The sequence below is a fragment of the Trichoplax adhaerens genome, genomic scaffold (genome assembly GCF_000150275.1).
Source record: "Trichoplax adhaerens TRIADscaffold_7 genomic scaffold, whole genome shotgun sequence".
Classification (NCBI taxonomy): domain Eukaryota; kingdom Metazoa; phylum Placozoa; class Uniplacotomia; order Trichoplacea; family Trichoplacidae; genus Trichoplax; species Trichoplax adhaerens.
In genome coordinates this window covers 1,344,594-1,362,015 of record NW_002060949.1, presented here as the reverse complement: position 1 = coordinate 1,362,015, position 17,422 = coordinate 1,344,594, and the positions used below count along the sequence as shown (strand labels likewise).

The 17,422-nt window shown below is 29.9% G+C and overlaps 1 protein-coding gene across 1 annotated transcript; it reads right to left on the bottom strand.

The window, feature by feature from the left end:
• Positions 1-366: 366 nt before the first annotated feature.
• On the bottom strand, positions 367-789 carry TRIADDRAFT_57920 (uncharacterized protein; the record flags this gene model as incomplete). Its single annotated transcript, XM_002113924.1, has 1 exon — positions 367-789. The coding sequence occupies one exon, from the start codon at positions 787-789 to the stop codon at positions 367-369; it is 423 nt and encodes a 140-aa protein (XP_002113960.1).
• Between the last annotated feature and the right edge of the window lie 16,633 nt (positions 790-17,422).

Sequence of the window (17,422 nt, the reverse complement as noted above, 5' to 3'; positions counted from 1 at the left end):
CAATATCGAATGATATGAAGGAATGAAGGGATGACCATTTTATTTGAAAGGGGAAAAAAAATAGCAATCTATCGTAGTTACAGTTGACTAAGGTATCCCAAATTCATGGACTTCAAGGAAAATCCATCATTGGATAGAATCATCGTCAACAACTAACTCATTTGAACTAGTAGAGTAAAAATGATATGATATACCACACGGTAGAATCTGAAGTTCAATCAAGAAAGGACCGTTTCAATTTGATCAACAACATTTTTTATGTCAACATTTTCAGAGATAATTGGAAAGGTTGCAAAAAAAGATTGGAAATGAAAATAAAATAATCCAATTTGCTCAAGAATGAAATCGTCATCCAACCGACTAGGATTAAAATAACTTACGAATGGATTTCTCTTGTAGAAATTGACTGGTTTTCCTGGCTTTCCATTTCCATGGTTTAATCCATTTGCTAAAATTAGTAAAAGCGTCGGTGATAAAACGATTGGATCGGCGTACCACCGATGGCGATGCAACCGCGTACACGGTTCGGCCAGTGCTCGATAAATCCAAACCGTTAACACGTTGACTGTTGCTATTCTCGTGGCTACTTGAAATATCAAAAACGTGCTCACTATCTGTTGAACTTGAATTACATTCGGTGCTATTTTGATGTGAATAATTGGAATTTAACGACGCTGACAACGGAGTCGAGTAAGTTTTTGGCACTGGCTCCGATGAGCATCGAGGTCGAAATCCTTCATCTGCATCAGCAAGAAATGTAAAACGCATTAATGCTTTCTTTCCATCCATCACTATCAACAACTTGGGATATAAAATTGTTCCAAAACGTTCAAAATGATTTCTACTCAATTCTAAGAGTATCAAGCCTTGTAGAAAGAATCTATTTGGATTGATTAATTAATTAATTATGATCAATCTGCTATAGTCCTATCCCCCGTAGTTTTACTAAATGCTTGGCTATCACCTTCTCGGTATTGCTATATGCTTGTCCCACTTGATAGGTATAGTCTCCTCATTAAAAGACCAGACCAGACACCAGGACTAATGGAGAAAAGACTATAATAGTAGTCGGCATATTGCAATCCACTAGGACAATTATTGAATAGACAGTAGCAATGTTGATTGTGGCAAGAGATTCTATTTACTATTGTTGACCGATAGCAGTATAGAGTAAAAGGAAAAGCAAGCGTGCATTAACTTTCTCCATCACTCCTCTACAAAGCATCTCAGTCGAGTAGACAATGCTGTCGATTATAGTTACAATTACTGAAGAATATTCTTATTGCTTAGAAACAAGCGATCCATCGTTTATCATCACTACATCATTCTAACAACACTTCTCAGTCTGTTGTTGAAACTGTGCAAGGGGGGGTCCAACTACTGGACATGGCATAGCGTCTATCAATATCCGACATGAAAAGAAAATTGGTTCCACGATCCCAATGGACCATTTTAAAATCGATATCCAACTCCATTTCATGGCATAGGCGGCAAAATTTTCTCATCGACCGACAACTGGATCGTATAGCGTCGGCAAAGGATGAAAAAATAAAATAAAAAAATACTCCAACAATGACCCAGTGATCAAAACATGCAGATCTGTTTAGAACAACAATCAGTTCGAATCGGTTTTATAATTGGATATTATGGCCATCATCATCATATGTTATTACATGATAATGATGGTATATTATTTTCAACTGCCATCGCCTTAGCCAACAATAGACTTTGCAATTATAGTCTAGGGTTTCCATATTACAATACTGTAGTTTACGATCTTCTCTCATGGGTAAGTGAGAGAAAAGGTAGAAAAAGAAAATGCCACAAAAATGGAATTATTGCCAGGGTAGAATACATTAAGAAGTAAACTTGGGTGTCCATCGGTAATAGTTATATCCAAAGTACTAAAGCAATATTACCTTGCTATAACTGATTCATATTTTTTAACTTTCTGGAAAATTGCTTTACATTGTCATCGTTCAACTGAGGATTGGCAGTTTTACTACGGACTGTTAGAAGGATACTTCAAGGTTACCTTCTAGTAGTCCATACTTTTATACGATTTACATTTAGAAGGATACTTTTAACCGATTAGATATAAGCAAGGGAAACCATTGTAGACTATAGCTATCGAGTTACTGTCTATGTAGTCTTTACAACCTATCAAGTTACATTAACCGATATCGATCTACCACGTTCTAAAATAATCGCAAGCGCCTCTAATATAATGTAGACAGACTGTATCACTAGGTAATCGCGAAATATTTAACACAATTTATGTTGGGCTTGTAACTTGAAATGCCCTATGCAGCGTGAGAAAATCGGTAATTGATGGTCAAGAAATCAGTGCCACATCGGGCGTAAACTATAGAAAGAGCAACGATGTAGCCATTTGGTTGTATAGGAAAAACAAATGTTGAGTCTGTAGAAAGGATTCCTCAAGGTTTTGCGCCTAGTGGTCCTTCGTTTTACACAATTCATAGTTAGAAGTACGGTATCCTTGTAAGCCCGTTATACATAAACATGGGTGTCTACTTTAGACTACAAAATGGAGTCTGCTAGGCAATTAAGTTACATTAACAAGAAGTAAAATACCAGTATAGGTAACTAATTAACATATCATTCAACTCTGCTACAAACTGATCCAGATTTAGTATATGCTAAAATGGCCATAAGGCCCTCCATTATACTGTAATATAGACGAACTGTATATCTACCTATTTGCTCAATAACCAGCGCAATTTATGTTATTGCGATCTTAAATTCATGGCGAGAAAATAGGTAATTCATGGGTAAAGAAATCAATGCCATATCGGTGTAAATTACAGAAAGAGAAACGATACAACTATTTGATACGTAGTATAAGATGAATAAATGTTGAATCTATTGGTTGGCTTATCATCTTTCGATGTAGTAAGTTGAAATGTGAAGTTTATAATTGTATCGCATGTTATATAATATTACACTCCATGGATGTAAACATCCCAAGTATAAAAAAATTTATGAAAAAAAAGAAAAGAAAGCCAAGAATAGTGTGGATTCTTAACATCATCCTATCGTATTAATAATCATTTACGAGTGTTTGCCATCAAATATCCCAAGTAAAAAAAGCTCATGAAATAAGAAAAGAAAGCCAAGAACAGTAGATTCATAACCTGAAGAAAATTCTTCGACGTCATCCTGTCATATTATTAATAATCAAATCATTTACAAGTATTTGCCATCACAACAGGATGAAATAGTACCATCTGTGAAAAATAATACGGACTACAAAGAATGAGTGAAATACTACTCCATTCGTATATCAATTAAAATATGAATCGAACGATTTTTTTAAGTACCAGAAAAAAGTACTTATAGCCCTTTGCCATTCTCCAATATGGCATCCCAATGGAACACCCAAGCATACATATCGTATAATATTCAATTACTGTATATGTTATACGTTATACAATAATGCAACACCTTAATTAATTAAAATAATTGTTCTCGTATTCTTGTGTCCTAGATATTTTTTCCTTTATACTATATCAGCTAGCTATTACTCATGTTATACCTATATCTGTAATCACCGCTGATATCCATTTTTAAAGCTAATCTTAAGGATAATATCGACGCGTATTTTTTTAGCCATGACTAAATTACTGTAAATGTAGTTAATTCAACAGCGCAGACTAAGCTTTAGCCAGTGATCTCCGTTCGTATACTATAGCTTTTTAATATCCTAGGATAGCAATCTGCCGATTTTAAAGTTATAATGACTTCACAGCGATCCCTCATGCTAAACAGAACATAGTTACAAATGTCCAACAAGGAAATAGATAACATGTATAGGATTTACAAGCGATACAGTAAAATCCTAACATACGCGTATTCCCATAACATGCTAGAATTCTCTTAATCAAGGAAATGATCATATCTTGCATAGTAATATCTACCAATTTGTATTATTTTGCAACGAATACAAACTGAATTATTACGCGATAACCGGAAGTATGTTGAAATTTAAAACTAAAGATATAATAATATCAATAAATTCAAATGGAATTATATCATGAAAATGTTACCCATAGCGACGATGCTCATACGCAATCAATTTTGACGCTACTTTATGCAATAACTGTATCTCCCACGAGACTATGAAATAAAAATTCTGCTCTCAATACTTGCCTATGGAACTGCCATAGTTGGCGATTAAAAATCCTACTTCATAGAAGCAGCATATTGGTATAAGCGCTTCTGATTTTTAACTAGTTACTGCTGTACTGTAAATAATATCTATGGTGAAATTAAAATATTGAAGATATCTTCGAAGCGGAAATAACAACAGTAGAATCATGGAGCAATAGATAAAAGACCACTTGTGAAAGGGAACGTAAGAAAAGTCTTTGTAAGCATATTTTACGAGTAATAATTAAAAAAAACATCTAGATTCAATAATACTGTATTAAGCCAATGGTTGGTCATAACTATACAAAAAGTTGATATCTTCCATTACTTTATTTCTATCTTACTAACACATATGATCGACTATGGCATACTGTCATCTAGGAGACAAGACATAGAATAAGGAATATCTTTCCAAAAGGTTTACAATTTCAAATGCCTTTCAAACATGGTCATAGATGGATATCTTTCTTGAATAGTAATTAAAGGGTATAATTTGGGGATAAAATTACCATCGCAATAGTCAACTTTTCTATTCAATACAACATATCTTATATTATATATTGTTTCTATTAAATTACAATATGAATTACCAGATCGCGATGATTGTAAACAACTACCAACAGAGAATAGAAAAGGTGCAGATGTACAATATCTCGTGGCCGTGAGAAAATTGATTGTTATAAATTTATTTATACCGTATGATTTAACCCGTATTCTTGAACCTTCGTAACATGTTGCCATGTCTCAAACGTAATTTCTATCAGAAAGTAATCAATTTAAAATATAGATTTAGAACGTTAGCGATTATAGAAATAAAATATTATTTTACGCAAAAATATCGTTGAAAATTCAAACTTAAAACTCCACACTTCTTATAGCATGCAATGAAATACTTCTGGTATCCCGTTCAGGAGTAAAAGTTTATTTATTTTAAAGATATATATGTTACGGTCAGTGTTAATTCCTTGGATCGAGCAAGATAAGTTTTAGTCATAAGAGGAATGAAAATTTCGATAGAATAATATAATGTCAAGTAAGATGTATCTATTTATTAATTAATTCTGAGCAGGAAAATCTTTCATCTAACTTCACTGATACATAATAATTGCTAAAATTTGGTTAACTAGTGCGTTATTAAATTTGATATTTTGTATATCATGTATATGATTGTCAAACTGAACAAGCACCATCATAACATGGATTAATATTTGCAGAAAAAGTCTAACGCTATGAGTAAATCGATTGTACTCTTGGCCATTTATATACCTTTGTTTATCAAATAGAACTCGTATTGTGACAAATATAAGGTTATAATAATACGAATCACTCATATAAAATCAACTTCCAGATTGATAATTGATAAATTTCACTGATGTTATAAATGCCGTATTTTCACATCTTACTATACGATACTTTGAGTAAGTGAATAATATATTATCTTTTCGCTAAGCGTAAAATTACTTAAGATTAATTAGCTACAAGTTAAAGCCATACGTCGCTTATCCTAAAATTTTGGTATCCCCTTATAATGAACGGTGGGTAAATTAACTTATCCTACAGCACGGATTATCAATTTCAACGAGTAGTAGCATAAGAATTACGTTATGACTCTTTCTTTTAGCAATTGTATAACTGCATGACAGCAGTTATAATTGAATACCTATTTAATTACATTCTAGTTAATATTGTACAATAATGCTTTTGTTGAACTATATAGCACCTACAAATTACTGTAGATAGCGAGCCATGAAATATTTTATACCCTATACAGTTGTTGATAAATAATACTCAAATAAATAATACTAGGAACTGATAGATTGCAGTCTTTCATTTTGCATTCTATAGCACAAAATAATACATCCATTATTTAATCTATTCTGTGACTAATTAATATTAAATGAGTAATATAAAGACGCCGTTTGGTTTTTAACAAATTTGTTTTATAGAGAAAATACTAGAAGGCATCTACGTATTCTGCTTTAAGCATTCATGTGTGAACAAACAATACAAGCTTTTTACTTAATTTTAAGATTTTGTGACGCTGCAAGTATCAAGTAGATTCCACTTTATGGCTACGGTATGATATATGCTTGTAGTATTGAAAATTCTGGCTTAGTAAGTTATATAACATAACAATAATTGGTTATTTATAATGATAAGTAATGCTAATACTGTATTATAAATTAATAGACAAGAAAAAGATTCAGAAATCATTTCAGTAATAATTATCAAAGAATGCTAATCTTTCATGCTAGAATTCATGGCTAATAGAATAGTTGATGTTGCCATAAATATTGCTTGTGTTACTATTTTTTCCTTTAAGATTAAAAGTAATTCTACGTTAAAAGCGTTATTAATTTCAGAGATATTATATTTATAAAATAGTAGTGTCATTGTATTACAACGAAAATGTCTATTATTTGACGTCTCTACAAGACAAGCAAATATCAGTTATTATGGACCCATACAGGATAGTAACAACAAGATCTTTAAATCGACTTAACGACTGAATATCTTCTATTGGGATATCAATCTTAATGTTTTAATTTTTGTTGTATGCAAATACAGATTCTATAGTTGTATGTACTATATAGACTATATAATCTCCAGTTACAGTCTATAACTTATTGGATTGACCCTAATCCGAGGCTATTCTAGATTAACTACCCAATATCATTATATTATACTAATTGTCGTCAATCATTAAAATTTTTTTAAAATTAAGTGTACCCAGCAGATAATACATAAGCCGTTTAAATGATCGTTTCATATTTTTGTTTATCGAGATATAGTCTAACCGTAGATGTAGCTTAAACCTACAGTAGCGCTTAGTCAATTAAATGTGATAATTTATCGGTGGGATCGATCCAAAAGGTGTTATTGAACGTTTAGGTAAAGATCATTTTATTACTTTTCGTAAGCTGTTATACTACAAGAATCGTAAGTATATAATAAAATCTTGATCCCTTTATAAAATTATCAAGAATTATTTAAATTGGCAGATAGTATATAGATCAGCACAGATACTGTAATACTGTACGGTATATAAGCATTTCTATTGTCTTAACAATTTAATAAATTCATGCTGCTGAGTTATCAAGATATTTTTATAATTGATTTAATATAGAGAGGAAATAACATCATGAGTAATGATTCGCCCTCGATTCGCTACCGTGATCGCGTATAAATTCAAACAGATAACTTTCAACTGTTTAACCGAAATATTAAATTATCTTCGTAACCTGCAGCATATACCAACTCGAAACAAATTATTACAGGTTTCGATTCTTGATAAATTTACTATCTTTATTCTCATTAAAAACTCGCACAGATATTTTGCAATTCCCATCTTTATTTACCCGGTGCACAATGTCAACTCCTAATTCTTAATTATCTTAGACGTTTTATAAATGCTTTAAATATTTATCCCTCTTTCATCTCATAATCCATATGAACTATAGTCTTATATATCGTAGATATCAAATAATATTGTCCTGATATTTAACTCTCCACAAATTCGTTATTTATTCAAGGTCAACCATCAATGATCATGATTTTCAACGATTCTGAATGATTAATAGACGTATAAAGCCTTGAAGCATCTCTCTATTGATTAAGCTATAAGTTTATACTTGGTATAATTCTATATAGATGTTAATGTTGTAAAAAGTTTGCGCAGAAAGCTTTCGTAATTTACTATCAAACGATCATGATGATTTCTAGGGGGATTAAATGTTGTGTACGTAATAGATATTAAAACTGCCTTCTCCAATACTTTTATCTAATTCTCACAGTCTCCATTATGTATAGATCATTAAGCCATCTGTACTCTTATTTAGCGTTCATCAGGTATATCACTACGTTAACATGATTAAAAATTACTAAAATTACTAAAATTAGCGCTGAGAGTGAATTCCTTTCGCCTATATTTATTTTTATACAGTGCGATAATTTAGCTTTCTGATAACTTCATTATTATTCTCCGTTTCTAATAAAAGCTTTTGGTTTATTGTTAAGTCTTATTAAAGCGTTGCCATAAAATTGTACCATATTTTCAGCTTTAATCAATTGTTATAGTGGACTATCATGTTAATATCAAATTTCTTTTCTATATACCATCGTACATTACAACTTTAATATTAAAGGTATTTATATAATTGCTGTAATACTAGGTATTACTTAATAGAATTAAAATACAAAATGTAGGTATTTAAATGATTACGATAATTTCTCAACGTATGATATAGTATCATGTTAAGCTAAGAAATATGATATTATTAAACATTTATACTATATTAGAAGGTATAATGATGCTATAGTTGAAATACCTCCTAATATTAGAATATATAGCCATATTCTGGATAAGTTCGAAACAGTGAATGTTAAGTAATAAGATTGTGACATAGTTTCGATTGAAAACACAACAGAAAAATTGTCTAATAAATGGTAAATTATTAAATAGAGTAAAAAAATATAGATATTTCTTTCAAAGTACGTATTCATCTTATCAATGATTAGACTCTAGTAGCATAGCAGAATATCTTTAAAATGAAATAAAGTAATTTCCTCATATGAATAACTTTTAAGTTAGTTATGAAAATAACAAAATTAGCACTTCAATTCGTTCCCGATCTTAGTAGTTAAAATGAATACCTGAGTACCGTAACTTAAAATTAGCCCAGAATGTCAGCTGAAGAGGCACACTATTGGTTCAAAATCGTCCCATATTATCTTAGTTATGTACTATATTCAATGTAGCCGACTTTAAAATTCGTATTTCTACCTAGTTATAGAATTATTAACGGCTCAGAAAAATCCATTAAGTTCCTATTAAAAGACTGCAATTCAATAGTTTTACATTAAAGTAAAATAATCATGATATTCTATGGTGCAATACATTAAGCTAGTGAATGAGATAATACTGTACTTATCCACTAACGCGAAGATAAATAATAAGGATAACACTATCCAGTATTTAAATAGCCAGGTTGATTCTCTATCCTCTTTATTCAGATACTAGAAAAATTCTCCATCTATCTCCTATAAGTGTACTACAGATACACTGTATAACTGTAAAAACTAAAACATATTTCATACCGTCGGATGTAATAAAGAAATAATAAGTTAAAAAGTTCCTGTTATTAATTAACTACGATACATTATCAAATTTTATCAATTAACAGTTAAACTTATTCGATGTAAAAGGAATCTCCAATATTAAATAAGTTTCCTGTACTTATTCAGCCCGAATAAATAGCTCTTACAATAACAGCCATCCCATGACATAACGGGATATTAGAAATAATAGTTCGTTATTTACAAATGCAGTCGTGTTGGATAGCGATTGAGAATACTTTCGTTTTAGAAAAAGAGCCGTTCAGTATATATAATATGGCATGACCCATCACTTTTGGTTTTTCGTAATAGTCCCGTGAATGGTTAAATGGTGTAATATTTTTTACTCATTTACAGTTTAGAGTAGAAAACAAATACTAAATAGGGATAGCGATGAATAGTATGTAACAACGTGATTGAATATTTAAGATATGATAGTTATAGAAACTCGATCGATATGACAATTTTTACGAATGTTGGAAGCTATAGTAGATTTTCATCTAATTAATTAAAATTTTTAATAAGTAACCTCAAATTTCGCAGAAAAGGATAGGTAATTTACATTGATTGACCTAGTTTTCAGTTTTAATATAATCTTTCACCATATATTAAAATTTCAAAATTTTCAAATAAAAATTTCTTAAATTTAACCAGATAAATCAACTTTAATGGTTGTCATAAGGTATCTCTAATTTAATATTATGGATTATATCTTATTGTATGTGAAAGTGGAAAAATTCCACAAACAGCCCTAATCCGGAGTAAATTAAATTTTTTTATTCGTTCACTTATCGATACTAGGGGAATACCTTCTATAACTGAGAGAAATGTATTGATACCGTGTAGTAACAAACTGATAAATTGACTGTAAATACTATTACTGCATATAGATTAAATAGCTTAATTTCATTATAAGTACTGTCAACGAAAGTCCGACAATTTTATTACAATTTGCCGTCCAGACTGTTCAGTTTTAAATAATTTAGTTTTTGGTTTGATTACTAACCGTATTTACTGTATTCATTGATAGTTACTATATTAGCTCGGGAAGGTAATGTAGTATGTTGTACTTATATGTATTTTCTTCTAATCTAAAAAGAGTCCCTTAGAAGGTAACAAATTTGCGCGTAGAAATTTTAAGAATTATTATAGATATTGATAAAAGTGACGAATTTTAGTTCTAATTTTAAAAGTAAATACAATATAGACAGACAACATATTTTCTGAATGTAATCATTCGATTAAAAAAGAAGATTAGACCTAGGCTCCGTTTGTAATTACGTAAATTTAAATGGCTTATGGAGCATGTACTTACTTCCTGGCTAGGATAAGTATTCCGATTTGCGATTACATGAATTTCAAGATTACAATATTTCATTTACGAAGAGTGGACCAATTTTTTTGTTGCTTTGCATAAATACAGTATATTCGAGTAAGATATTTTGTAGGATAGCAAAATAACATGAAATATGATCATACGTATAGGTTAAAGATTAAGACTAACCCATTTACATTCAGCATTATGCAGGATATTTTATTAACATTTAATTAGAAAATAACAATCGAAATTATATAACAATAACTCATATATTACTTATATAAAACTGCATTATACTTTTATGTTGATTTCCTAATACGCAAGGCCAACTAGTAGAATAGCAAGATAATATTTATTTTACCCTGTTGTTTGATCTCGCTCACGTGATGTAACTGAAGATAAATCCTTTTCGGATCATATAATGTGGTATAGGAATAATTTTTTGTTATATTTCTTAGAAGAGGAAATCAGTTTATTTTCTTTTATTACATAAAGACTTCGTTTGCTTATTAGTTAGACAGTGATTTGAATTTATTAACCATCATATCTACATATACGATATACGACAATACTACTAGGCTAGATATTCCGTGAATAATAGAATATGAGACTTTATTTCCGCTTTATAACTAATCATTAGATCATTCTATTGAACCTCTTTTAATCCTCTATCTATTTCACACAGAACCGGATTAAAAGTCTTCGGTAACAATTTTAAGAACTTTTATCAGTATAGTAATAAAAATATATCAAAATACGTTTCAAGGTAATATTTAGAAGGATAAGGCTTGATATGTTTATTATTAGCAGAATTACAATTACGCAAATTATTAAAATCTTTAGTATCAACAAGAAGTGCAAGTAATAGCAAATATGTCATATTAAATTATAGCATAAATAAATGCTATTGTCAGTTAACTTTACAACTATCATATAATATTTCGGTTACCGGGAAAATTTTAAAATCATGAATATCATGAATAAAAGTTATAATGATATTAATAGATCAATCATATGATATCGACTCCAAGAAATTAATGTTCATTACTGTATGTATTTTTTCTTACTAGTAAGCCATACTGAGACCATTAAATAATAATAGTATGAAATTTTAGAGAACATTGCTGAATAATTATTTTGTATATGAGAAAAAGTTGCAGAAAAATTGACAATTCAGCAATTGAAGTAGGATTTTTAAATAGGACGTTTCCAAATTTAAGATTGCTCTTTATAAAGTAAATACAACCTTTCAATATTTATTCGCCCTAAAAATGAAATATTATCAGGGCTTTTCTATCTTCAAAAATCCATTTAAATACAGGTCCTATGCTATTGCTTTGTAGGAATAGCATATTATTTTAACTAAATCATATCAAATGATGGCATTTGTCGCTTTTTATAGTACAGTCAACAATAATTATTTTGGATCAATTGTTTAAAATGCAACTAACAGGCTTATTTCCAATATAATACGAACACAGATAACCTAACTCAATACGTCAATTTGGTAGAAATGATAATGCGGGAATAATTGTAATTTATCAGCGATTTAAATGTAATTTTATCTTTCAAACGTATGATTTGTTTATCATCACAATGTACCTTATATATTCATAAATGAAAATCTCTGACAAATCTATTAATTATTAATTATACATTACAAGTAATGCATTGGATTGCGTACACCCTTCAGTCTTCAAGAAATTAAGAATATAGAATGCGAGACCATTTTTGGAAATAATTTAAAAAAATTAATAACATGAGGTAAGCAGTAAATAATAAAATGTGATGCTGATGAAAAGTCCTTTCTCAGGTTAAGCTAATACTTGAACAACACATTTTCACCCTTTACTTACTGCAAGCATATAATTGTTTTCTGGTATAGACAACTACTATTATAATGCATATTATCGATAACTGATGAGAAAATGGAACATATCTTAATATGAGATATGAATGTTTCTTATAATATGGAGTAAGATATAGGGTAAATTTTTCTTTTACCAAAGTCGTTTAGAAAATATTAATCAAAGTTGTAGCTTGTATTATACTATTACTTATAACAGGGCATTAATATTTACCGCTACCCACTGGGAAGTTGCGAGATAAATTCTCATAAGTATAATTTATTATGGCTATTTCTAGGCTAAAAAGTTCATGACCGGCCTTTATCAGCGATGAACAAATAAAAAACATAAAAATTATTATAATAAACCGTAGTATTGACGTGTGGATTATAATATACACTCGATTATAATTCACTAATTAGTTGTAATTATAAATAGCCTCTTACTATTGTAAGAACATTGTATAGTCATCATATATCAATTCGCATAGGTTAACAATCAAGCAAGCAATGAACAGCATTTCTGATTTTAATTTATCATAAAGCAATCTTATGTGAATTTTTTAGTTATCTCCCCATTAGTTATTTAGCTGTGGATTCTATTGCTAACGGACGTTGTTGCTTAATTTTCTCATTGCTTACATTTTACACGGGTTATATCATTCGTTCAGTATGAAAATAGTGGGAGAAAATTTAGGGATATTTCTAATAATCATTGGTTCAAAACAGCTTAGCTCCAAAAGTATGTAAATAAATTTTTGTACTCTACGTGTATATACATGGGTAAGCAAGTGTTCGCTTATCTGTTACCGGATTATCCAATACAGTAAGCGTAAAATTAACTACTGTATTGTTCATGTATTTATGGCTAAATATCCACACTAATTGTTAAGTTATGTTAACTATCTTGTATAAAAGGACATTATATACATCAGTATAGTTATCATTGATCAATTATGTTGATAGAATACATTAAATACAGTAGATTATATCGCACAAAATGAAGTTTACAAATCTCCATAAAGGACGTATTTGCCGTATATATATTAGCTAGGTATTCATTACTAGTTAGTCTATTCAAAATTGAACGGATCTACTTATCAGAGATAGAAAGGAACTATTGTACTAAACTATAGTAGGAATGCATTCCTATAAATTTATAATAAGGTACAAAGTTCCGCTAATGGCGTTGTTGCAAACATCTACTACGTGACATTTTAACTTTAGTTATAGTTATAAATAGGAAATAATTTAGATGAATTACCTTTTACATCGCATACAATCTTCAGCAATCTTTTAACTTGATTTCACGGTAAATGTTAGTGAGTAACAGGGCTTTACGTATGTTATCGTAGCCTATGAAATATTTTTATTTTATTTTCATCTTAAAAGAGCACTATGCTATCGATTAGATTAAGCTTCATAGAGCAACTGGAGAGTCATAAAATGATCTATCACGAATAATTGTAAAAATAAATTAATCATTTGTTGGGTTTATATCTATTCAATTAAAAGGATAAATGAGCGAAATATTTAAGTATTATATTGGTTTATAGAGAGTATGATTCGCAAGATTACGATATCTTCATGAATGAAGTATTTGATTACTGGTTTAAGAGTAACACACTATAATAATATACAGCAGTTGTTACCATCGTAACAAGGCACTATTTATGACCAGTAATAAATGAATCGTATTTTTTGTTATAGGGAAATTTTATGCAACATTTACTGCTTAATGATGTCTGTTCGCTTTGATGAATCTATTCGATTTATTCCGATAAAATAAAAATGTTGTTATGCTTTTTAAAGGCGATCAAGACTAATTACAATGTATACTACTTGAAGCAGCTTTCGAGTATACATATGTACGTCCTATAAATGGATGAAACAAAATCAGTCCTGAGAATATCTAAAATTCACCTATGCAGAAGATAATTTTTCAGTGTTGTCTGCAAATTATCCGGAGATAGTAGCGATCAACAGGAGTGTAACCACGATAATAACTATCGAAAAGTGATTCCTATTGGGATTAGAGGCAGGAACTTATTAATGACTGCAAATTTAAGCCTACTGATTGCTAGTAAAATCTATTACGTTAAAAATATAACCGCACGTGACATGAGAAATTTAATTCGTTAAGATTATGAATAATTGTCGTAATAAAGGACAAGTTTGGTGAATGAGAACGAAATGACCTATAAAGAACAGCCGAATGATAGATAACTAATCGCCGTCTTAGTTATTGTAATGTCCAATTTACCGTTTAGTTATAGTTTACAAGTTACAATTACAATAGCGTAGTATAAAGTAATTTTACATGGTTGGCTAATTTGATATAAGCTTACAAAGAATCTAGTTATCTATGCTTAATGCAGATCACGTTCTATAGTTTATAATAGAGAAAAAGACTACAGTATATTACGAAAACAGTTAACTATTTTAATACTTCTGCAGCTCGAGAAAATTGATTCTGTCAAAATAATGTACTATGATAATATACTTTGCTAAAGTGGTCTAGGACTTGTTGTAGCGCTTACACGTGCTAGGTGTACATGCAGCATATTGTATATATTGAACATAACATACTGCATGTCAGAGGATATGGTAGGTGAAAACTTTAGAAATTAACTTCTACGCTTTGCAGCATATACACTTTTAAATTAGCTAGTTATAACTTGATTTAAATCTCTTTTTTCGGTACTTTAGTTTTAATAATCATGCCCAAAATGGGTAAGATCTAAAAAATGCCGATAAGATAATCGTTTAGAAGTAACGATTGTAATATCGCCAATGAAATTAAACAAACAAAAGCTGTTTAATTGATTGATATAAATGAAGTTTACGTTATTTTGGTGCTGTATTATCATATTATCTATCAAAAAAGTTTTATTTTAATCTAACAGCTATAATCTGCTAAAGTGCTTTTATGTCATTATCTTTTCTAGCCTTTACATTTGGACTAACCGAATAACAATTGGTGAAAAGAATTTATTTTACGCCATTGTTGACTTTAGAAAAGTAAAGCATTATTTTAATACCGATTCTAATTCTTACTTGCTTGCCGTTTACGAAAGAGTTCATGCTATGCATCTATAATATTGTGTATTGTAGCATTTGATAAGGTCATGATTGTTTCATTATTATCAAGGATAATTGTAAGACCAGCTGTTACATTTTTGATGTCGGCAATCAATCATCATAAATTCAATGATCACGTTTTTTATGGATCAATATCTCTTCACTTGTTATATTGAGTGCTTGAATATAACATAATTTAGTGCTATTATTTTCAACTTAATTTTATCATTTTTTTCTTTTCCTATTCTTAAATTCTACTCTGTTTAAATTTTTTCCATCCTTTTTTAACTATTAGCTATGCACAGTATTGTTAGTTAGTAGTCAAGAAAAGAATATAGTAGTACGCGGATTTTGAATCTTTCTGCTTATAGTCTACCGATCAATAAAATGGAGGGGTAGTGTACTTTATAATTGCATGAAATTCTACACAATTAAAGAGAGCGTCTAGATTGTCGCATGAATTTAATTTGTTATATGATTAATTTATTTATTCTACCGTCAATATTCCATCCATGATAGATTTGCAATATATTTAATCGTCTATGATAGTACTGATACTGTACACCGCATTCGAAACTGTAGCACATAGTATCATAATCCTTGATTTAACAATAGCATAAAATAATAGTAGCAATAATGAGATTGATAATATATATTATTATGAGCATTGTCTGGCATAGAAGAGACAATAAATCATATCGCTATCGAAGTAGGAGCATCGCAATTGTGATCTAAAGTTTACATATATTATGTAAACATATCGTTAAACGATAAGTATACGAAAGTGTATGGATGCTATAACTTTTTAACTTGCACCTGTCCATATCTCCACGCTATTGTATAACAGTAACTAAAATTACGACATTCGATAACTATAGAAACTAGTCAAAGATTTATAAGTGTACATAAGTGAGAAATACCAAATAATGTTAGTATAAGAACTAGTCTCGACATATGAATACGATACATGGCTGGTACGATTTCGTTGATATCTCTTAATACAAAAGCTTCAATCTACGTACGAATAAGAGTATCCAAATCAATTCATTCTTCGTCTCATTTAGTAACCATATTGATTGTCGTTAATAACAGCGATAAACAAGCATTCTATTTGCTGGCTGTCAAGGTAGATCATCAAGAAAGAAGTTCTCTGAATGCAGTAAGAACATTTTAATAGGTGAAAAAATAGAATCAATTTAACAAGATATTCGTATGAAAAAAATTGTTATTGTTGTTAGTGATCTGGAAATGCGATTGAGTATGTACAAAAATGACATTAACAAACTATAATACTTTATATTGGCAGATAGATAGTTAATAATATACAAACGATACATATTGTACATACGTGACAGTTAAGGAAATGAACTGGACTTATTTTAAAATGGAATATATGAATCTCTATGTTGATCGATACGATACTATAAATCTACTTTGATAGTAATTCTTAAATTAATGCTCGAATGACAGACATGAAAAAGGGTATATTTTATGATTTACGGATAAATCCTAAAATCTATATTCATTTAAAATTTAATTGTCATCGATATGAATCGTTCACTCGTTCTTATTCATCAAACATTTTTAAGGCCTTCTTACTTTCAGCTAATAGCTACAGTATTATTATAACCTACTAAAGGGGTGTACGTGTATTACCATATAAGCAAAGGCTAAATTTAGATCAATCGCTTATCTTAAAAAGACATGCGTTAGTGTTAGCTTTTCATAACTTTAAAAGGTAAATTAATACGACTTATGTTATTATGGCTTATAAGCTTTCTTTCTAATATCGAGTATCTTTAAAAATTTCGACCTTGCTATCGAGTAACTGTTACATCCCACTGTGTACGAATATTTATTTTTTACATCTAAGTATGTCATTGAATGGCTTA